Source organism: Lutra lutra, chromosome 7 (genome assembly GCF_902655055.1).
Source record: "Lutra lutra chromosome 7, mLutLut1.2, whole genome shotgun sequence".
Classification (NCBI taxonomy): domain Eukaryota; kingdom Metazoa; phylum Chordata; class Mammalia; order Carnivora; family Mustelidae; genus Lutra; species Lutra lutra.
Genome location: NC_062284.1, coordinates 18429075 through 18452024, shown reverse-complemented (window position 1 = coordinate 18452024; position 22950 = coordinate 18429075). Strand labels below are relative to the sequence as shown.

The 22950-nt window shown below is 42.3% G+C and overlaps 1 protein-coding gene across 1 annotated transcript in view; it reads right to left on the bottom strand.

The window, feature by feature from the left end:
* Positions 1-5626: 5626 nt before the first annotated feature.
* The window catches only part of ASB7 (ankyrin repeat and SOCS box containing 7), a 48589-nt gene continuing 31265 nt past the window's right edge, over positions 5627-22950 (bottom strand). Inside the window, exons 5-6 of the mRNA XM_047736701.1 lie at positions 19701-20306; positions 5627-6248 (exon numbers count right to left, since the gene is read on the bottom strand). Of these exons, the coding sequence (XP_047592657.1) occupies positions 6109-6248; positions 19701-20306 (746 nt within the window). The 3' untranslated portion in view covers positions 5627-6108. The remainder of the gene's footprint in view (positions 6249-19700; positions 20307-22950) is intronic.

Below are 22950 nucleotides of genomic sequence, written 5' to 3'. Positions count from 1 at the left end.
GAGATTCAGGCAAGTTAAGACCTAAGGTTTGTCCTCCAGGAGTTCACTGTACAGTGGACTTACAGCAAATGATTTTTAAAAAAGGTATTACTTATTTGTCAGAGAGAGAGAGAGAGAGAGAGAGAACAAGTGGGAGAGCAGCAGGCAGAGGGAGAAGCAGGCTCCCCGCTGAGCAAGAAGCCTGACTCCGGACTTGATCCCAGATTGTGACCTGAGCCGAAGGCAGATGCTTAACCAACTGAACCACCCAGGCGCCCCATAGCAAATGATTTCTTAAGAGCATCGGTAATAAACCAGGAAGAAATGCAACCTATTCCTTTCTGGTGCTACCCAGATGGTAGATGGATGTAGCTCTGACTAGTTTGCTAGAACATTCTTCCTAAATGATATTCAGCTATCATTCTGTCCAGGTAAGGCAGGAAAAAACCAGCGCTCTGGGAGCTCTAAAAATCAGCACACAAAAGCAACTCAGTGAGGCGAAGGCCATACCCTGTGCACATGTATGTGCCTCACTAAAGGGTTAAGTGGCCAGAACTAAGAGAGAAAACCTGGAAGGCCTCTAGAGGAATACAAAGCGGTCATGTACAGTAAGCCTGTGCCCTGCAAATGTTCTTCTTCTTTTTCTTTTTGTTGTTAAGAAAAAGAAAACTGAGCAGTGACCTGACCCAAAACTATCAGAGGAAGAAAAGCAACATTAGCTCAAGCCTGAGCAGCAAGAAAAATAGGACTCCGTTTGCCAGATAAAATAGGAACTATCTGCAGCTGGATTACCTCCGTGTCAGTCACAAAGGGTCAGTCTACTCACCACGTGACCGAGTCTCTCCACTTCAACTAAGTCCCATTGTCCAAACGAAGCCAGCTCTTTTCTGATTCATAAAATGCCATTTCACAGAAAAGTGAATCACTTCATTACTACTTGGTGTACCGTAAAAGAAGTTCCACTTAACTAACGTAAGAGCAATTTCCTCATTAAAAGGAAACATAAAACAATGTTCTAAGTGTGATTTCTAAAATGCTGGAACAACCCAAGATTCAGAATGTATTTATAATAACCACAAGCATGATGATACGAATTTTTCTTAAGGTCCTATCCGCAACTGAAGAGAATCACCCCCTTGGATCCGATCCTTTGCCCCTAATGGGTCTTCAGAATTGCTAAATCACTGCTTGTGGATACAAAACAGTAACTCAGCACAAGGCACTATGGGGATCAAGGAATGAATGAAACGAAAAGGGCACATCTCACTACCGAGTGTGGCATTCCTTCACAACAACAGGTCAGCACTGCAGCCAACAGCACTAACTCAGGGTTCCAGGCCCACATGGATGAGCTCTCATGGGGCCTTCTGCAAATCACCTCAGTCTTTTTCAATGGGATTCAGAACATTAACTGTCGCTCGGGCATCACAGCGTTCTTCTAGAACATAAAGAGAGAACTATGAAATGAATCATGATCTTCGAGAAATAGAGCACAGAAGTTTGACCCCTGCTCACTGGCAGCATACAAGAAAAGTCACGAGATCCCACTTGATGCTCCATTTGGGTTCTCGAAGACTCGGGACACCTCACGGTAATGACAATTCATGACAGCATAAAGACAAAAATGACTTTTCTAGGAGTCTGCAGCAGCTCGGGCCTGCAGACCACTATCTGGCAGTGGACATTTAAAATTTTTTTATTGGTACTGAAGCTCATATAAATTCTAACATCAAAATCTGTAAGACGTTAAGAGAACACAGTTGCATGATGTGACATAAATCCAGGCAGATGATACAAATCCATTTTTTTTCTTCCCTGAAACCCAGCTACAGAGGATGTGGAAAAAAAAAAAAAAAAAAAATATATATATATATATATATATATATAAAATACATATATTATATATATATAATACATATATAATATATATAATATATAAGTAGTTTATATATAATATATATGTATTTATATATGTATTTATATATGTATATATACATACATATGTGTATATATTATATAATTTTTTTATCAAGGAGATAATCTGTTTTATCTATAGCTAGAAAGCCATTTTTGTAAACTGTCAGCTGAAAAAACAATACGCTACTTACATCATATTGGAAAAGGAATGACCTCAAGATTTCCAAGCAACACAGCTATTTTTCACATCTGAACTCCCCTGCTGATCGTTAAGAATTGTTTCAAATGTCCCATTCCTGGCCTTCGATTGTGCCAAACCCTGGACGAGTCCGCAACAAAGCTGAACTGCAAAATACTGACTTTTCTGCCTGAGGGGCTCCACCTCCGTCGTCTGGCCTCCCTTTCCCTTAGAACACCGTCGCGTGAAGTCTCTCCTGAACCAAGCTGCGTTGAGACTGCAGAAAGGGAACATGGAATCCGAGTTGTCTTGCTTCTATCTCCTGCAGGCTAATAAACCACCTCTGATTCATTGTTCTCCTGTTCTGTGCTTAGGAATGCTGTGATCCTAACTGTGCTCAGTCGAGGTGTGGCAGGCATGAGGCAGAGTGGCCATCGGCCCCAAAAGGCTCAGGGCTCACTCAGTCCCGCTGGAGGATGCCATGGGCTTCTGTTGTGGGTCCATGCGGAACGCAGTGGAAACTGCGATCTGGGGAGGGGGCACGAACTGTCTTCTTTGATCTACGACAGTGCTGTTTTCTCTCCCCTGCTCTCAAACACTATTCCCGAGAATCTAAAACGCCGATGAAGGAAAAGAGAGCTCTTCGCTTCTTTTCACCAAACAGCCTGAAGTATTAAAGAGCTAAGGCAGACTAGAAATAAGACACAATTCCGATACCGTTTTTTTTTAAACCAGATTTAAGTTTTTTTTTTTTTAATTCAAATTGACCCAAAGCAAAACTTACATTACAAAGGAAGAACAAAATACATTATGATATAACACACTAGGAGTTACATGAAAGCTAAACTTGTGGGCAAAGGGCCTCATCCCAATCACATTCTGGGCTAATGAGCAACTCTGCGGGAAAAGTTAGAATCTCCGTTTGTGTCTGGTCCACTCTGGTAATGAAACTATACGTTCTTGTCTCTGAGGGTACGCATCTGACAAATCACTCTAGATTCCTCATGCTCCAGATGTGTACTCTTGCTACTGCCAGAACACTGAATTCTCTAGCGGAAATGCTGTTCCAAGCATGACGGATAATGAATTAAAAAAACAAAACAGTCAAGTCCTCCAAACTAACAAGCGTGGATTATTTTGTAGTAAATAGTTTAGAAATATGGGCATTAAATAATCTAAAAAAACACTCTTAACTCTGCTGTACATTTATAAACACAAATATTTACACACACGAAAAAAAATCTTCTGTTTTCAAAACATGAGGTTTGCAGTTCATTAATGATCATAATCTTTTATGAGTTGGTTTCTTTGGTGTACTTGCCAAATACATTTTTATAAAGGTTTAGGAATAGGCTTAAACAATAAATTTCAAAACATGGAAGGGTCAGCGACAAATCTGATAATATTCGGAACATTTCAGTGAAGATTCTGGAAAAGCCAATCAGTCGGTTTTCTGAAAATAACTTGTTCTCCCTACTCATTATGTGACCACCCGATGCGTCTCTGCCAATTAAATTAAAATGCGGACCTGCACGTTCGTTCCTGCGTTCTGCCAGTTACCACCTTCGAGACTAAAATTTTAGTTCTGGTTAAACAGGATATGTGATTGGGATTTTACTAACAAAAATAAAACATTCTTTTTAAGTTTCCAGGTAAATCAAACCTCTGACAATAAATAATGGAATTATACACTTTCTTATTAAATAGAAATTTCAATTCCAAGGAAGAGCTCTCATAATTTTTTTTTTCTTTTCCTGAAGTCACAGCAGCAATGCAGAACAAAGAATTTACCTTTATCTGATCTTTTCTACTTGGAATTCCCTGACTCAAACTCAGTGGCTATCTTAGTATGGAAACCTCTGAATGGCTGGGGGAGAGAAGGTCATTTTCATCTACCTGAATAAATGAATACACACGTTTGAGGAAACAAGCCCCGTGCAAAGGTAATGATCCTATCACTGCTCAGAGCGCAGGGTCCCCGGTGCTTGCCCTCCCAGCTCCTTGTCTCCCTGGGCCTGGGGTCGGAGCGGAGAGGAACACTCAATTCATTTCTGGCCATGCTGTTTCTGACACTGCGAGTATGTCTCAGATCTGACTTGGGCACTGGTGGAAAGGATGAGCTCAGCTGCAGGAGGGACTCTCTCTCGGAAGAGGACATTCTAGAGACAGGAGACCACCCAATTCTATCTGTCAGGCTCCCGTTAGTTTTGGAATGGTTTACCAAACTGGCTGTATTCTGACTTGCTCCCTGCAAGAGAGTCTATGTACCCCATCAGCGATCCCCCCGAATCCTTCTTTGTCCGAAGCTGCCCGTTCTTTAGGAACCTGTACTCTCTGCCTAGGCACGAGCAAATCACATACACCAATGTCAAAGCCACTTGGCATCCCAGGGAACAGACTCCGTGCTTGAGAGAGGCTCCCTAAAGAAAAGTAAAGCCTGGGCAGATGCTCCATTCTGCTTAGTGATGCTTTTCCCGGTGAAGGAGTTTTGGACTTTATGACTCAAAACTAGAAATTCAGACAAGAGAAGCCCTTCATCTTGTAAACGTCTGATAACAAATTTATTACTAGTGTGTAAATATTTTGAAATTGCCCAAAGCACGGAGAACAATACTGGGATATCTGGAAAGGTTCTTCTGAAACTAGTATGATGACAGATCAAGCCCAGAACACATTTCCCAGGACATCAGTGTAGACCTCTCATGTCTCTGGAACCTTTCCCACTGTTACTGACACTTTATCATAATCGTGTTTACACTGCAAACATATGCCCAATCAACCCAGAAAAGAAAATAACTGTCCCGAAGAGCTTCACTGCGCATAAACTTAAAAAATAGACAGGAAATGTTGAATTAGCATATTAGGAATTAACCAGACTTACAGATGTGCACCCATTAGAAACTGTACCCTTTAGAAATTTTTTTTTTTTTAAACTGGGAAGAATTAAAAAAAAGAAAGAAAAAAAAAAAACAAACAACAACACATGAAACCACCCCTAAGTTATTTAACCGGTAAAGCCTAATGGCTTAAACAATATTTTGGGCTATTTTTAGGGAAGACTCTACCACCAGGCTAGGAAATTTTCCGCTTAAAGTGAAGTTAAAAGACGACGCTTACAATGGAAATGGCAACTGATACCCTATGGTCCTACAATTGAAATTGAAGTGGCGGTTCCTGCTCTCACGGGCCTGTCGAAGCCGGCTGTGGAATGAGAAACAGCGAGCGAAATAATGGATAAAATACACCAGGAAGAGTATTGCACGGGAGGCACTGTTTTAAAAACAGAATACACTGGCTTTATAAAGTTATTTTTATGCCCATCAATTGTTTTAAAAGCACGATTCAATGAGAGACGGAAGTTGAGATCTAGGGTCTCTGGGCAGGTAGTGTACTATAGTTGTTAAAAAAATAAGTTAAAAACAAGAGCACACCAACAGGAAAGCAGAGGTACTGGATTGATGTCATCCGAGAGCTACGATAATTAGGAAAAGGAACAGTTTGAAATAGCCAATTTGTACTCATTAAAAATGAATGAGGTGACGGAGTTACTTTAAAAATTTCTTGAGGCATTTTCCAGTAGGACCCAGGACCCCCCTGGGTGAAACCATGCCTCCAACCGGTTAATAAGCACTCTGCTGGTTGATAACATCGTGTACGCCCATGAAACCATATGTTTGAAAAAGGGGAAATTCTCCACTCCAATGCTACGTGTGTCGTTTCGGAAAAACGATTTTCGTAAATGCAGTATCGTATAGAAAGCTTGGACCGCTTAAACTTGGACCAAGAAACCAAATTAAGACCTTCAAGCATGTGCTGTGTGTGTGTGTGTGTGTGTGTGTGTTCATATATATAAAAAAATCCCTCCCCTGACCATGAAAACCAAACAAATAAACAAACAAAATACCTAAAAGTGTATACCTGCTTTCTGACTTCACGGCAAATCAGAAATTGCATAGGATATACTTTGTGCAAGGCAAAAAGCCTTTTAAGTATCTGGAATATAACTCCTAATCTTGCTCACAGTTCTGTGTACATCAGATATCATCAAATTTGTGTTTTAAGTAGTCTTTCATGACCTTGGCAATTGGTAATTCATCAAGTAGCTTTAGGTTTTGAAGGCCTATACACTGTCGAATTTTAATTCGGCACAGGTCCTGCAAGTTTCTGGGCTGTCCTAAAAAGACAGAAAAAAGAAACTGTTACAAAGCTACACAGTACAATATGTAAGGTTTTTTCAGTTCTGAAAAGAACTGTTTGTTTCACCCGGACATGTCTCTCTACGGACTTCACCAGGACCAGTGCAAAGGGCCAGATGGGTTCTTAGTCAGAGGATGTGCCCTGGGGGCCTTCCTGTGAGGTCTCTCATCTGATGCTTTTCACAACCCTGGGAGGATGGATATTTTCACCTCTGTGTTACAATTAAGGACTCAAGGGATCAGGGATTTGAGCAACTGCTCAATGTCAGATGACCAATTAGAGCTTTTTGGACAGAGACTAAAACCAGTTTTTCTGCATCTAAGGCTGGTATTCTTTTCATTACAAATGAGAATGCCGGTTTTCATCCTGGAATGCCTCTAATATGCTCAGTGAACCCAGGGGGAGCAAATCATCCCCTCTGGGCCAAAGTTTCTCCATCTAAAAAGGGGGGGGGGACCCGAATGAGATGCTGTCTAATGTGGCCCCTCCTTTCAGCTCACCATCAAGGGCACTGGAGCCTAGACATGAGCTTGATCTCCAGGGAGCTTTCCCAAGCAACATTCGTCCACCTGTTCGCCATGATTCTAGACATAGCAGACCCCTGGCTGTGGGCACGAAGGCATAGACGGGGGCAGGCACGAGGGCAGAGGGGGCAGGGAGCCAGGTGGAAAAGACACCCCCAGCTATTCTGAATCCATGTGTCTTCAAACCTCACACCCTCACCATGTGCCAATAAAAACCACTGCTATGGCTCAACTCAAAAGTTACAAAATTCAATTCCGTTCACTTCTGAATATTGTATTTTACCAAAATGAGTTAGATGACCAGAAACCCGAGCAAGAATTCTAAGCAACCGTGGCTCAGTTGTATGTGGGGGTCACATAAATATTGCCTTCATGTAAATGGTAACAAATGGCAAAAGCTAACATGTTGGAGGCTTATTATGTGCCATGTATCCTTATAAGCTCTCGACATACACTAACTCGTTTCATCCTTTTATGAGGGAAGCACTTTGATCATCATCCCCATCTTACAGACTCCTTGTGTCTCAGAGAGATGAAGTAACATGCTCAAAGTCAAGTAGAAAGCCATACCTCAGCGAATCTCAAACTTCTTGGTCTCAAAACCTCTTTGCATTTTTTAAATATATCAAGGACCTGAAAGAACTCCCATTTACGTAGGTTTATATCTATCAGTAATGACCATAGTAGAGGTTAAAGCAAATTTTAGAAATATTCAATTAAAAAAAAAAAAAAGAATAAACCCATTACATTTGGCCATAGACAACACTGGTACAAAAACAACCTTTTGAAAAACAGTAAGAAGAATGACATTCTTTCACAATTTTACAAAGTTCGTAAAGGGCTGGCTTAAGAGAGGACAGCTGAGTTCTCATACATGCTTCTACATTCAATCTGCTGTGATAAAATCATCTCATCTCTAGACAAGTCCACTTACGCTCATGAAAGAAGGCACGTGAAAAGGGCAGGTCATGTCTCAGTATTATGAAAATCGTTTTGACCTCAGGTAGGGGAAAGGGTCTTGTGGAGCTCAGGAGTCCCCAAGTCATTCGTGGAGAACCACTGCTATAATTAGTACTTTACCCCTTACTTAAGCCGTCTTTGTTTATAGTGACCGCCATTATTCAAAATTAAGTAATTCTTCACAAATTAAAAAAAGGCTCCTTAGACATCTCTGTCAGGGCCTGTGTGAACATGTGCTTTCCAGGAGTTACTTAACTCAAGGTCTTCTCTGAACAGAACTGCAGAAGCTGTTGCTTTCCTAGAAACGCCTGTAAACCTAAGGCACGTGGTACCTACGGATACCTGCACGCAGGTGGGTCTGAGTCTCGTGTCTCTGGCCAAGCTATGTCTTCTCCATTTTCCAGATCTCTGCTCAAAAGCACTCCTTTAGGGGTGACAAATCAGGTTCCCCATCAGATACTCCGGAGCTCCCTTCTGCTACAGCTCTTAATAAGATTGTGATTTTACATTTATTTGGTGATTCTCTACTAATGCCCACCTTCTTCACCATCTGACATGTTCCGTGAGAGCAAGACCACTTCTGGCTGCCAATGGAGCCCAACGCCTGATATCACACTCTGGTAAAAACTAGTTGAATGAATGAATACTTAACAGGTTCGTCCATAAGGGACAGACCAGTCAACTCATTGCAGAATCCGCCCATGTCAACAGCAAATCATTCTCTAACATGCTTTGAATTATTTTTCACCACCCTTCATGGGCTACCATTAGGAAGGGAATAAATTATCATTGTTATTTTTTGTGAAGTGCTTACCGTATTTGATCTGCAAATGCAAACCAGAATATGAATTTGATACGAACCTTCTTTTTTTTTGGAGGAAAGAATCTGATTTTCCTGAGAGATGGCAGGTTCTATTCAAATGTAATATTAATGAAAAGAACAAGCACGATGTATTCGGGCTACAAACAGGTGAGGATAAAGTTGACATGTAGAAGAATATATGCACACTTAAATGGAAACATATCATCCAACAGAGTAGAAAACCTGTATGATTGGAATTTGCTTAGCTAAGGGGGAAAAAAAAAAAAAAGGACTGATGCAAAGGGTTACATAAGGGGGATCTTCTGATAATCCTATTTTGCGCCAGGCTGTGCTCTCCAAAAAGGACCACAACATCACCTATGCCTCATGCTATGTGACTGTGACAACTAAGTCATAGAGGGGGACATGCTTTCCCCTGGGTCTTGGGACATGAACTCTGCGAACACAGCCACCAGCACGCCATGAAGAAGTCTGAGCAGTCTAGAAAAAGGAAGCGAGGTCCCTGCCCAGCAGTCCTGGCTGACCTCCCAACTGCCAGCCATCGGAGTGTGCCATCTTGAATGTGGAGAGACCCCAGTTGAGAAACTCCAGATGACACCATGTGGAGCAGAGAAGCAAAATAATCTAATCCACTATTACTGTGTTAAGCCGCTAAAATTTCCAGCATTAGATAACTGAGATTCTGTGACCCCAAAGTAGGGTGTTGCCATTAAAAAGAAGAAAAAAAAATCTAAAATATGTGGCTTTATCACTAGGACCAGCTGGTGGGGAAGGGCTCTGAGGAGTCTTAAGTTGTTAGTCAGGGCTTAAAAGAAATTTCTAAAATGTTACTAGAAGCTGAGAAAAAAGTTACTAGAAGCTGCAGGAGTTGGGGGGAGGGGCTTTTATTAGTGGCAGAAAGTTTGGCAACACCGTCCCCTCCTGTAACACAGAAAAGTAGTAAAAATACCCTAATGGTCTAGTTAAGAAGATTCTGTAGGCCAACTCTTATGGGGACCACTGGCTCTCCTCACTGTCTGTGATAAAATACAAGAAGGTAAAGACAAGCTAGTGCTTGGAATCCAAGGGACGTAGCTACAGAAATCCTATTGTCCTCAGAAGGTACTTCCACAGGGGCCTTTCCCAGGGAGAGATGAACTTTCTATGTCTAAACATCAGAGTTTTACTCAATTTGCTACTGATTTTTCTCCTCAAGCGGTATGTTATGGCACTCTTTTACTATCTGGGGAGAATCTGAGCTTTCAAAGAGTTCTTGACCATGTATAATCCCGGTTTGCAAAATGACCTTTAATGGGATCTTAGTGGTTAGAAGCATCAAGTCTGGAGCAAGACAGCCCAGGTTGGATTCCTCACCCCACCATTTACAATCCGTGTGGTCTTGGGCAAGCCCCTTGGCCTCCTGCCTCAGATTCCTCACATATGAACCAAGGACAACACCACCTCCATCACAGGCTTTACAAGCATCAAAAAAGTTAATTTTGCTCAAGGGTTTATGGTATCATCCCAGACACACTATATGTAAGTATTTGGTGAATGAATGTTAAAATAGTGGTTTTTCAATACATGTAAGGATAATATTTGCTTCTCCTTCCCAGAAAAGTAGAGGGCGCTTCTTGGAAGTTGGGGTCTCCATCTTCCTGGTGTTAAGAGAGGAAGAAAACCAGGTGGCAGCTTAACGGTAAAGGGGCTACTGGTAATCTTACGGGGCAACGGTCCAGGGCACACCGCTGGGAATGACACTATGGAAATCACTGCACGATTTGGGGCAAGCAGAGATGTAAGAACCTTAACTCTACAAAAACCTGTGCGGTGATGAAGTGAGAGATGTCTTTAGGCTACGGTGCCATGGAGAGAGATGTGGACTTATCCTGCCATGCAGGAACGAGGGCCGCACAGCAGGCTTAAACAGGAAGGAATAAGCACTACTCATTGTCATCACTGCTATTTCTAAGACTGACTGAGGAGTTATTTTTATTTTCAAGAATGTCATTTTAGGAACAGAAAATTATGACTGAAAAAGATGTGCTTACTTTCTAGTCAACGCATCACTCAAAAAGATTTACCGTGTGCCTCCCTAGGTACCCCCAAAATAAACTATGCTGTGGATTGAAGGGGTGAGGGGAGAAGGGGTGGCAGAAGAAAAAAAGGCAGAGAAAGAGAATAAAGAGAATAAAACCAAAAGCACTCAACACACACGTGCACAAGGTTTACTAGGTGTCGCAGAAAATTACTCCTACCCTGTTAAATAACAACCACCTTGTCCAAGGGACTGTAACAGGAGAGACCGGGGGGGATATCTCACACAAGAGTATAATTTCAGGAATCATAAACACTTTGGGGGATGCAGGAACACTACAAGGTGTTCACACTAACAAACTACAATGGGATTGCATAACAGTTCAAAGGGCTATTAGCCTCTCCATTTGGTAAAGCAGCCCATCATTAGTAATAATTGGGCTGGTATAAAATAGGAAATCAGCTTTTGAAGGGTCTGGTCTAGGATAAATTACAAAACCAGGGCAGTGGCATAATTTAGAAAATTAAATATCCTAAACCACCTCCTTTGGATACCACCATCACCACATTTATGATAGGCTAAACCTATTTATTTGGGTAAAATGTTTGTAAAGGTAGACAGAGAGGCAAAACATTTTTGTAGAGCCAGAGGAAAGAAAATGAAAGCAAAACAACGCTCTGGGTCTTCTTTGGGGAAGAGGGGGAAGAGACTGGAAATAGAGGGGAAGATGTAAAGAAACGCAACGAATTGATTTAGTCTCCTTTGCTGTCTACAATCTGAATTGTTCCTTCCAGCCACCTCCCCACCATAGGTCAGCATCTGAAATAGTCTCCCAATACTTCTTTGTTTCATTTCGGCTTCCCAATTTAAAAATCCTACCATAAACACGTTTTATTCCTTTGCTCTTGTCCCTGAACTTCCTTCACAGACACTCGGGATGAAATGTGTTCAACAAATCTTTATAAGACAACAGCAGTTTGTAGCTCACCTTAAAGTAAAAATAGTCATTTTGTGAAATACCTTAACTCTTAGCTAGAATCCAAATATATGCAGTATCAAACTTGATGACATCTGTCCATTGCTTCCATTTGTTTCCACAAGCTAATGAGCTTTGACTTATATCCTTCATTTGCACTAAAACTAAACAAAACCATATATTGCTTCCTAACAAATAACAAATCTCTAGAAGCCTATACTGAAAACAGAAAGCAATCTAAATATGAAAAAAGTACACAATAAGGCAATGCTTTCTAGATCAAAAAACCTTAAAGTGTAGTCTAATGTGACTTAGAACTATGTACTATTAATTTATTTCTAGAAGTGATTTTAGTAATTGGGACCCAAAGGCCTAACAAGACTATCATGCAGATGTCTGGCAAATCCCTAATTTATTAGAAAAAAAAAATCAATCAAAAATCACCACAGGTAAAATAAAACGTGTTACACAAATTACTTCTCCAAAGAGTTACACTTGGTAACACTGTTTTGATATAATTCTACCAAAAAACAACAACAACAAATCAAAAAAGCGATTAAAGAGCATTTGAAAGAAATACAGAAATAAGGGCACCTGAGGTAGAGGTGTTGTTTTATGTGATCATCTGCTCACACGCTTGTCATTGTACTAGATTTAACTGAGAAAGCCACAAGCTAAATTTCACCTTCTTTTTTTTTTTTTAAAGATTTTATTTATTTATTTGTCAGAGAGAGAGAGGGAGAGAGAGCAAGCACAGGCAGACAGAATGGCAGGCAGAGGCAGAGGGAGAAGCAGGCTCCCTGATGAGCAAGGAGCCCGATGTGGGACTCGATCCCAGGACACTGGGATCATGACCTGAGCCGAAGGCAGCTGCTTATTAACCAACTGAGCCACCCAGGCGTCCCTAAATTTCACCTTCTTAAAATTGAAAAAAAAAAAAAAAAAAAAAAAAAAAAAGTTGTGACTCGTATTCTTACTTTTTAGAGTTTGAAAGTTGTTTTTTTTTAAGTTTAACTCCTGAAGCCAAAACAGTGTGTTTGGCTATTTTTAAATAAAAACACATTTCAGGTTACTGCGTTGTTTATAAAACAGTATTTTTAAACACCTGCCATGCTGTTCTAGAAAGCAACAAGCTTAAATACTTGACAGATTAAGTCTCCCCAAACAGTTTACCCAATTCAATTCCCATCTACCTAATGTTTTTTTTTTCTTAGAAATAGGGGCCATTTAATTTCTTAGGCTATACAAATTGAAATGCAACCCAGTCCGACCTTTTATACACCCCTGACTCAAACTGACTGGTTGATTCAAGTCTGTAAGCAGCATCTACGAGAAACACAGCTCACAACTTGGCCTCCTTATGGATAGTAAACACAAACCCTAATTGCATATTCTCTGCCTTAAGAGTAATCTAGACCAGAGCTTGCCAAAAGAATAAAAGATGCCTGTGAAAGTCAACTGTTTAGTGAACAAAAATTAATGATTAACTTACTCAAGGACTTCTTGGCACCTTGGATATACTATTCCCTGAAACTGAGATCTAGAATCCAGGGTAGCAGTCTTTCAAATTAATCTGAATAATGAATCTGTTTGCCCTCAGAGCGTCTCATAGAACCACAACTTTATAGACACATTCCAGGAATCACTGGTCTCTATAGATCCTAAATTGTAAATATGTTGGCATAGGGGAGTAGTGATATAAAGCATTTCATTGTATCCAGACTGTAGCAACTGCAAACAGAAATATACTAGAAATCCACCAAATTTGAACACTAGGCTAACAAGATGTCCTAAAAAAAAATGTGCATGTAGAAGTTGTATGGTCTTTAGGGTCTCCATTTTTTAGTTTTATGACCTCTTTGCACTCTCAAAATTGGAGGACCTCAAAGAATTTTTGTTTATATGGGTTTTCTCTATCTGTATTTGCCATACTTAGAGATTAAGGTTGGGAAATTTAAAACATATTCATTGATTCATTTAAAAATAACAGTAATATGGGGTGTCTGGCTGGCTTAGTCAGAAGAGCATGCGACTCTTAATCTTGGGGTTGTGAGTTCAAGCCCCATGTTGGGTGTAGAGACTACTAAAAAAAAAAAAAAATCTTAAAAAAAAAAAGAGGCTGCTTTCGAAAACAAAAATGGTTTCATAAGAAGAGTAGCTCTGTTCTACATGTTTGCAGATTATCTCTTAAGGTCTGGCTTCCTACAAAACAGCTGGATTCACAGATCCGCTCCTGCATTCTGTTTGAATATGCTGTGATTAAAGTACTTCAAGAAAATCCAGCCTCCTTCACATAGTTGGAAAGGGAAGGAATATTTTCATAGCCTTGTTAGATGATTATCATCTTCTCTGATACTTCACCAAAACTCAGCAAGTGGGGAGCCTGGGTGGCTCAGTGGGTTAAGCCTCTGCCTTCGGCTCAGGTCATGATCCCAGGGTCCTGGGATCGAGTCCCGCATCGGGCTCTGCTCAGCAGGGAGCCTGCTTCCTCCTCTCTCTCTGCCTGCCTCTGTCTGCTGTGATCTCTCTGTCAAATAAATAAATAAAATCTTAAAAAAAAAAAACACTCAGCAAGTGGTATTTTTTTAAAGGTTAGTTGCAATATGAAATCTGAAACCAAATCAATGAACCTCTTGTGCTCTTTCACATGCAAATCCATTGGTCTACTTTGCCCTTTGAATGGATCTTTGGCCCATGCATGTTTTTGTCAAATTATGCATTAGTCCTTTGGAAAACACTGGCTCCTTAGGTTACGGAGATCTTCCAAATGTTGACTGATTTCATTATGATAGTATCAAAAAATCACTTTTGTTAGTATCACTGCTCATCTCAAAAGAATCTGCATATTGGGAACCCATCAATGTCACAGAAGCGAATACAAGCTTTTCAAAATTCTAATTTTCACTTGAAAGCTCAAGGCTTATAACTCGTCATAAACACTGGTCAACTGTTTTCCTTAACGTGACAACAAAGTCTGCCAGATATCCAAGACTAAACAGCTATCCTTTGGCTGTCTGTCAATCTTCCAGGTAAAAATGGGTGTTCCACAAAAAAAAGCTGCTGGCTCAGCTCAAATCAAAGAAGTGCTTTTTGTCAATTCAGTCCCAGCACTTTGGTACGCAGTAAGAATACTTTCAATTTCCATCCACAGAATATTAAAAAACCACGTACTCAGGGATGAGATTTAATGGGATTATTTTTGCTGCTCTCTCAAAGACTTCTCTAAATGGAACTGGAATCTTCTTTGGCTCCCGGGACTGCCTGGTAGTGAAGGACTCAAGGACGAGGGGCACGCTTTGGGGCCACTGCCTCGATTAACACTGAGGAGCCAGAAGTTTGAGCCACCATTGCTCCTACACCGTAAGTCAAATGACTGCAGTGAAAGAGGCGAGTCATACCTCAGCGCTGCTATGAAGACCGTTCTGACCTCACGGGCCCCTCAGATGGTCTTGAGGACCCTGTAAGAGGCCGCAATGTGAAAACCACTGTTCTACATAAATTGTAAAATAAAAATCACAAGCTGCAGGAAATCATCCCTTTTAAGTGGTTACTGGCAAGAATTTTAAAAAGTGGGGGGAGCCCCTGGGGACTGTGGTCTCATTCCCCCATGTTTCAGAGGGGGGAACTGAGCAGCAGTGGGAGCCGGGAGACTAACCAGCTTGCCCAAGGTTTTTAGGCAAGTCAGACATGGGGTCAAGAGCCCACTAGCTGCTCTCTCCGCCTCTGACATGGAGGCAGAGCTGAGAGGTCTTCAGGATCGTGTATGGGACCGATGTGCCCCTGAATTCCGGGGCGGGGGGGACACCACTCAGCCCAAACGACCATGGATAAGCTGTGTTTCACTTTTCATGTAAAAACAATAAAACTAATGAACAGGCTTCCAGTTTTAGCTCGGGAACATGTAAGGAGCTTGGAAAGTCATCACTCCTGCTCTTGTAAGAACAAAAAGCTGAACAAACACAAAATCAATGTCCTCTCTTGGACTCACCCACCAGTGAACAGATGTCACAGCGCAAACCGCCGCAACGTCAGGGGAGAGAAAGATCCAGACAGTCCTGGCGGACAGCTGCGTGCCTGCACCAGAAGCCGCGGGTGCCATAAACTGGTAGGAGCACTTCCACGGTAATTGTGACGAGTTAACCTGAAGCTGCGTGTGGACTGGCCTGACAGCGAGCGTCACCGTCTCAGGGAGACCCCTGCCCCGCCTGCCCCCCCCTCCACCCCATTCTCTCTGTTTAACGTTCAGGAACCCCACCAGGCTGCCATGGTGAATAGCTAATAAAAACCCCACTCGTGGTTCTGGCAAGGGAGGAGGGTTGAGAACAACCATGTGACCTATACCCAGAACCTTCTCCATAACAAAGGCCTGTTCTCAAAGGGTGAAGACTTTACCAGGGTTATGCCCCCTGGAAAAAGAACAGTTCTCTGACTCGGGCGCGTAGAGTCTTCCTGGGTCACCGAGCTGTGTGAGCAGGGAGGCCCCACAGCGAGGGTGGAGAAGCGGGCAGACGGCGAAACTTCCGAAGGACGCAGCCCAAGGATGCAGGCCCCCGAAAGACAGGCTTGATCTGAAGACGTCAGACTGCTGGCCTCCCCCACCCCCTTAGGTGACAGTGACGGGGCTCCAGTGGGACCACTGTGCCCGTGAGCTGAAAGAGCCGCGAGACGCAGTCACTTCGGGGGAGGAGTACCGAGAGAAGCCCAGAGTCAAGAGGGGAGACAAAACCGAGGACGCAGGAGGGTCTGAAGCTCCTGGCTCCTACAGCTCCAGCAGACATGGCACGCGGCCCAGCTCCCGGCCAGGTTCACACAGGGCCTGACATTTAAAGGCCTATTTGCCTCCGTTCCTATGACCTGATCCATCCTGTCTGGCTTCCATAAAAAATTATAAGACATGCTAAACGGCAAGAAAGAAACCACATTGGAAGAGACAAAGCAAGCATCGAAGCAGACTCAGCCGTGACACAGATGCTGGGATTATCACACAGGCAATTTAACCGACGACTGCTCTGTTAAAACTGACAAAGACAGTAGACGGTAACAGTAAAATCTTGCGTCTCTAATGCCTTGATGAAAGAGCAGCCCGTCAGAGGTAGATTCCCAGTGAGTACAGACGTGCAGGGCCCTGGCAAAGGAAGGAGCGGGTGACACGCCGACCCCTCCCACAGCTTTTGACCCGGCTGCTTGCACAAATCTTGGATCCCACTTTGCCTTCTGAATGTTTCTGTCTCGTGCAGAAAAAGGGTGACAAGCCTTACAACTGAAGGATTTCCGAGGCAGGCAGCACAACACGGCACCTATTCTGGAAACAGGCCGGCCAATCCGACACGGAAGCGGCCTCCTTCCCCGTGGCACTCTCCAGCAGGGAGCCATCTCATTCAACAGCCTCTCCACTCTGCCTGGACTGTGTTCTCTACCTCCTCTGATCTCCAGACGCTTGGACACAAGACGTGCAATCACCAAAGCTTCTCAGGCCAAGGCCTTCTCCTGCAGAGGGGGCTGGCTGGGGGAGGTCCGTCCCTGCCACAGGCATAATTTGTGCCTGAGAATTCAGAAGCGGGCTTCCCCCCTAAACTCAAGTTCTTCGCTCCTTGTCTCTGGACAAAATTCCAGGCATGCAGGTCATTACAATCCCTTTTGTACCCCCAGTAAGTTTAAAACTTCCGGTTCGTCGGTGCCCGAGGTTCAGTTTTCTCGTGGAATTTCTCTCTTCAAAGATTTTCCGTTCTCAGTAACTCCCTCATCCATACGGTGAGTAGGGGTGTTTGCATTATGGCACAGGGAGAGGATAAGGGGAACAACAGTCTACCAGCTGGAAAACAGGAGGCTGGAGGAGACTGAGAACCTACAGGGTTCACTCGACTGGTAGCAAGCCTGGCCCTGCTGTTCATCCACTCTCATTTTTTTATTTTAAAAAACACATGTAGCACTTAAAATGTGCCAGGTGCCGTTTTAAGCACATTATAAACATTAACTCATTGAATCTACACAACAAGCCTACAGGAAAGCTATCATTATCCTAATGCTTCCATGAGGACACTGGTGCACAGAGCAGTTGGGTAAGCTACCCAGGGTCACAGGTGACAGGTGGTGGAGCTGGGGCCTGAGCTTGGGCAGCCCAGCTCTAGTCGATGTCCTTAACTGCCGAGCAAAATACTTAACAAGAGGGGCAGTCCCATTAATTTAACCAGCAGTCTCTAGTGAGAGGTTGGAACAAAGACAATAGTAACAACAAAAAGATATTCAGAATGCAGAAAGAATAAGAGACGCTTCACAGGCTTTTTCCGTGACAGAATCCTAACTTCAAGTTCAAGAGTGATAGTCTCTCTCACAACACCAACACCCCTCCCAGCCTATGGATGAAGACTGCTAGAAAATCTGCTGAGAGAACCAGCACTTGGAATGCCACGGCAAACTTTTCATTAGATGCGGCCTGGATCTGAAGAGTCAGAGTAAGCTGGCGAGGAAACACCACACACGACATCTCCCATCTCAGTCTGTCATGCGCCTCAGAAACTTTCAAGGGATCACCTACCAGTTGGCCCCAAACGCTGCTCGCAAGGCAGATAGATCTACGCTGTAGAACACGGGGGCCACCGGGCACTTGCAACCATCTAAATTCCAATTAATACAGTTAAATTAGGAATTCAGTTCTTTGGGCGCCTGGGTGGCTCAGTTGGTTAAGCTACTGCCTTCGGCTTAGGTCATGATCCTGGAGTCCTGTGATCGAGTCCCGAATCGGGCTCCCAGATCCGTGGGGAGTCTGCTTCTCCCTCTGATCTTCTCCCCTCTTGTGCACTCTCTCACTCTCTCTCACAAATAAATAAATAAATTTAAAACAAAAAGAATTCAGTTCCTCAGTGGCATTAAACACATAACATGTTTAAAACAACCACACGGGGCTAGAACTCGTAGCTACCATACTGGATAGAGCTGACCATTTCCATTGCCACAGGCAGGCCGATTGGACAGCATAAGTTAGATCCTTATGATCTAACTTAGATCTAACTTATATCTAACTTAGAGTGTTATTTCTTTTTGGGCTTTGGTCTGCAGACACAAAGTGGTAACTTTTCCTTTTCATAAACACACAAAATCCAAATTACATTTCACCTGTTCATACGACTTCTACTCCCAAGTTCAGTTCTAAGCAGGAGAGTAGATCGTTTACAAGGTCAAGTGAACTCCTTAGTTGTACCTCAGGACAACTGTACCCACAGTGTCTCTGTTCCTCCATGATAACGACTCAAAGGGAAAAACCAGGTGAGGAAAAGGGAGTTTGTGAAAGAGTGCAGCAGAGGGCAAAAATCAAACATTTCGTTGATCGACTTGAGCCTCAGGTTGGATGTTGAGCTCTGAGACACATACATGACTAGCCGTGGTGGAAGAGAGAGGGTGGCTATGTCCACACAAAGACCAATATCCCTGCCAGAAAAACAAGGCAATGTACACCACCACGCAAGGTGGGTCACATATTCCCAGGCTTTCCGAAGAAGTGCCCACACCAAAACTGGTCAGGAGTGGAAGCCATGTGGTCCCGGGACAGTGGCACCAAGTCTCCCATTGATGACAAATCTTAAGAGCAACTTCCGGCATCCTCAACCCTGCATTACTCGGATCCCTCGCTCAGTAACACCGCTGTTCGTCTCACGTGGGGTCACACCACGGGAAGCCAGAAAAGCAACACTAAAACATGGAGCAACAGTTTCACAATAAAGCACCAATTCTAGGAGACTTCCACAGCTATGGGACCTAAAGGCCAATGCTGTCCTAATTCTTCAATCAAAAGTCCATGAAAGCCCGAATGATTATGTGAGTGACTAGTAGGAACTGCCGTGTTCTAACAGAGATCTTTGAATTTACAATTTCTCCTCTCTCTGTCCCTTCCTACATTTCCACTCTCAGCCTATCTACCCCTATTATTTTCAGTAACGGGTATGAAATCTTGTGAAAAAGAGCTTTCTTTTTACTTCTGATGGATGAGGCATGAATCATGTTATTAATAACTTTGTAGTAAGCTGATAGGAATCATTAGCATCTGCTCGGTAAGTTGTAAACCCATCTGAAACCCCCCCCAGAAGATGAAAATTTCTTTAAAATGCAGTAAGAGTAATAATTAAATTACATACTTGTGACTTCTTGTAAGAAATCCAAACACGGTCGACTACTTCCAGAAATACTTATTGAAACAGCCAGTGGGGTCTGTCCTTCATAGTTCCTTGTGTTTGTGTCCGCTCCATAGTTATATAACATCCGTGCACAGAGTACATCATCCCTAAGGGCAGACAAATGTAAAGGAGTCTGTCCATCTTCTAAGCGACCCAAGTTTGTGTCTGCTCCTCTCTGAAGGAACATTCGGCAGTAAGAGTGATTGCTTTTGATCACCGCGTATCGCAACAGGAAACCGTTCTGGATATCGATGTTGGCATTGTGGTCCAGGAGGATCTTCACGCAGCTTGACCTCTCTCGGATGATGGCGAGCTGAAGGGGGGTGGTGCCTTTATCGCTGAGCGGGTCGACCTCAGCCTTGAACTCCAGTAGGAGTCGGACAAATGAGTCCCTACCATAGTGAGCAGCCACATGGAGGGGAGTCCAGCCATCATTGCTTTTGGCATTAATAATGTCGCTCCTGTATTCAGATTCTAACATCAGGCGTGCGATCCGGGCCCGGCCATGCATGGCCGCGTAGTGAAGAGCAGTGAAGCCTCCGATCAAGTCCTTAACTGTTGGATCGGCTAGGATAAAAACCAAAATGAAAACATTAGCGGACTCGAAGACAAAACAATAAACTCTACACCATGGCACAGAGCACTCAAGACCATTCCCAGGAAAAAAATGTGAAATGATTGAAGATTATAATGAACGTTAAGTACTTCTTTCTCATTTTAATTGAAGCATTGTTTTCACAGAAAATAAATTTTGGTAGAAAGTCATCAAACCTGGGTTAACAGAATGAAAATGACCTGCAGGGTATTTAAAAGATAGGCAAAAAGAGAGCGTTCAGATTGCCACAGCCCCTCTCTGTCCTAATTCAACCAACTGCTTTCGGCTACTCGGCTCTCTCCTTTCTGTATTGTTTCATGTTTCTCTTTGGTTTTGAACTTTTTGTTTTATTTTCTCTTGTGCTTCTTGGTCTTAAAGAGAAGCATGTGTAGCAACATCTGCTGCTCTAAAGGACGGATGTTCTGTGGTCTGGCAGGCTGTGTTGTTTTAGGGTATATTAGGTAAAAAAAAAAAAAAAATCTTCTGTGGTCTGCAGAAATTCCAAAGCATGTAAGATATATGTTAAGTGATCGTGATAAATCATTTTTTGTAAGATAAAAGGCTATTCTGTAGATTCTTAGTTTTATAAGAATTTTGGAATTTCTAAGAATTAAGCAGCACGTTGTGTGAAAAACTAGGAGAAACCTCAGCCCTGTAGAAATTTTTTCTATAATAGTTCCAAAATGCTCTCCTAAACGGGCTGATTTCTGGAAAAAGAGAGAGAAAGAAAGGGAAGCAATAATTGACAATCTGTTATGTGACTCGAGTCACAGACTTCTGTCACCTGCCCCAATCTTCCCTGAAGCCAAGGGCCTTCTTGGGCAGTGGGGAAAAAAGGGAAAAGAAGTGCTCCCTCCTATTATGTAGGTCACGTCCTAGGGACCAGTAATCTTAGGTGAAAATAAATTAGATCTAATCATCTAGGATTAAAATGCTCTCTTCTTATAAAAGTCACCCTTAATTTCTGGTTTGTTCAAGAGAAATTCATGAATGTTTTCCAAACACACAAAAAGCCTCCACAGTTATAGGACTAAAACACTCCTGTGTTGTTTACTAAAACATTATTTAGTTCTCAACTATATGATGACAGCTGGGTCCTTTAGAAAAATATATGAGGCAGAAAACTACATATACAATATTAATACGACTAAGAATAAAAAATACCATTAAGAAGTAGTTGCTAACAAAACCTGTAAAAAGTTAACGTTTTTAGGAAAGCTGTATCAGTTGAATTTCTAAAATCATTTAGTATAAACTGACACTACCCAGTGGTCGTTACCATTTAAAGAAAATAAGAGTATTTTATCTGCCTTGGTCTTCTCTTTAAAAAAACAAGCAAACGAGCAAGCGAGCAAGCGAGCGAGCATGTTTAAACAAAGCATTTTGCTGCCATCTACTGGTAAGGCACAAACTTGAGTAACAAATATTTTCATTTTGACAGCTTACGCTGAGCCCTCAAGTCTTGGACACCTACCTCCCTTAAAATATGGAGACTAAGGCGTGAAATCTAAAAGACCCCTTCTATTCGAATGAAACAATGAATCTTGCCAAGACTTCCATCTCTAATCTATACCTGAGCAATCAGCTGCTTCTTTCTTCATCTGTCAGACTGAAAAATACCTTCTTGCATTTCTCCCACCTTTGAATCCACCAGGGGTGTCTTTAAAGGTGCCAGCAGTCTTACGCGCATCCTATACTCACTCCATTGGACAGTAAGATTGAAATTATGTTACATGAAATTGTACCAGCATCTTTGGTTTTCCACTTTAGGTCTTTTCTACGTGCTACTTGCATTTTGGTGCTATACTGAGCTAGGAAAAACAAAGATTAACAGATACTAGGATCTGCTTAGTCTCAGTAAAAACCATGAAAATGCATTACAGCACATGCGGAAAACACAGCCAAGAAGGAAGAGCTAGAAATTAACAATGCATAAAATCTGTATACTTACCGTCCAGACAGAAGACAAATGAAGACACAAACAGAGATTAATTTAAGGATTATTACAGCTAATGCCAACAGATAAGGAAAAGATCTCATTTGTAATTAATAACAGGAACTGCAAAATGCCTAGATAAAAATTGAATAAGAGATGTGCAAGGCCCATGTGAAGACACTTCTTTGATTGAACTGAATTCCCTTCATCTGTATCTGCTCAATTGTCCCTTTATCAGAAAAGCTTTCTCTGAACACTAACTGAAGCCCCAGCCACCTTATTACTTTGTCCCCTTAGCATGCTTCTGCCTTCTTGCAGGTGCAGAGATAAAATAAAATTTTATCACAGGTGCAGAAATAAAATTTAAAAAATAAGTTTATTTTAAACAGGTTTTAGTAGTTTCAAGAAATCCATTTAAGTCTACTGAAAAATTTTAGTGTATATGAATAAAAAATATCTCCCACCAATATGACTTTTCCCCCAACTACTGAGGTACAACTTTACAATAAAATTCACCCACTTTGAGTGTAGAGGTTGATGAACTCTGTTGAACGGTAGACAGCCATGTAGCCATCATCACAATCAAAATATTCCCATCATCTCAGAAAGTTCCTTCCTGACTCTTTACCGTCAATTCCTTGCACAGACTGTGGGTCCCAGGCAACCACCACAGGCTTGCC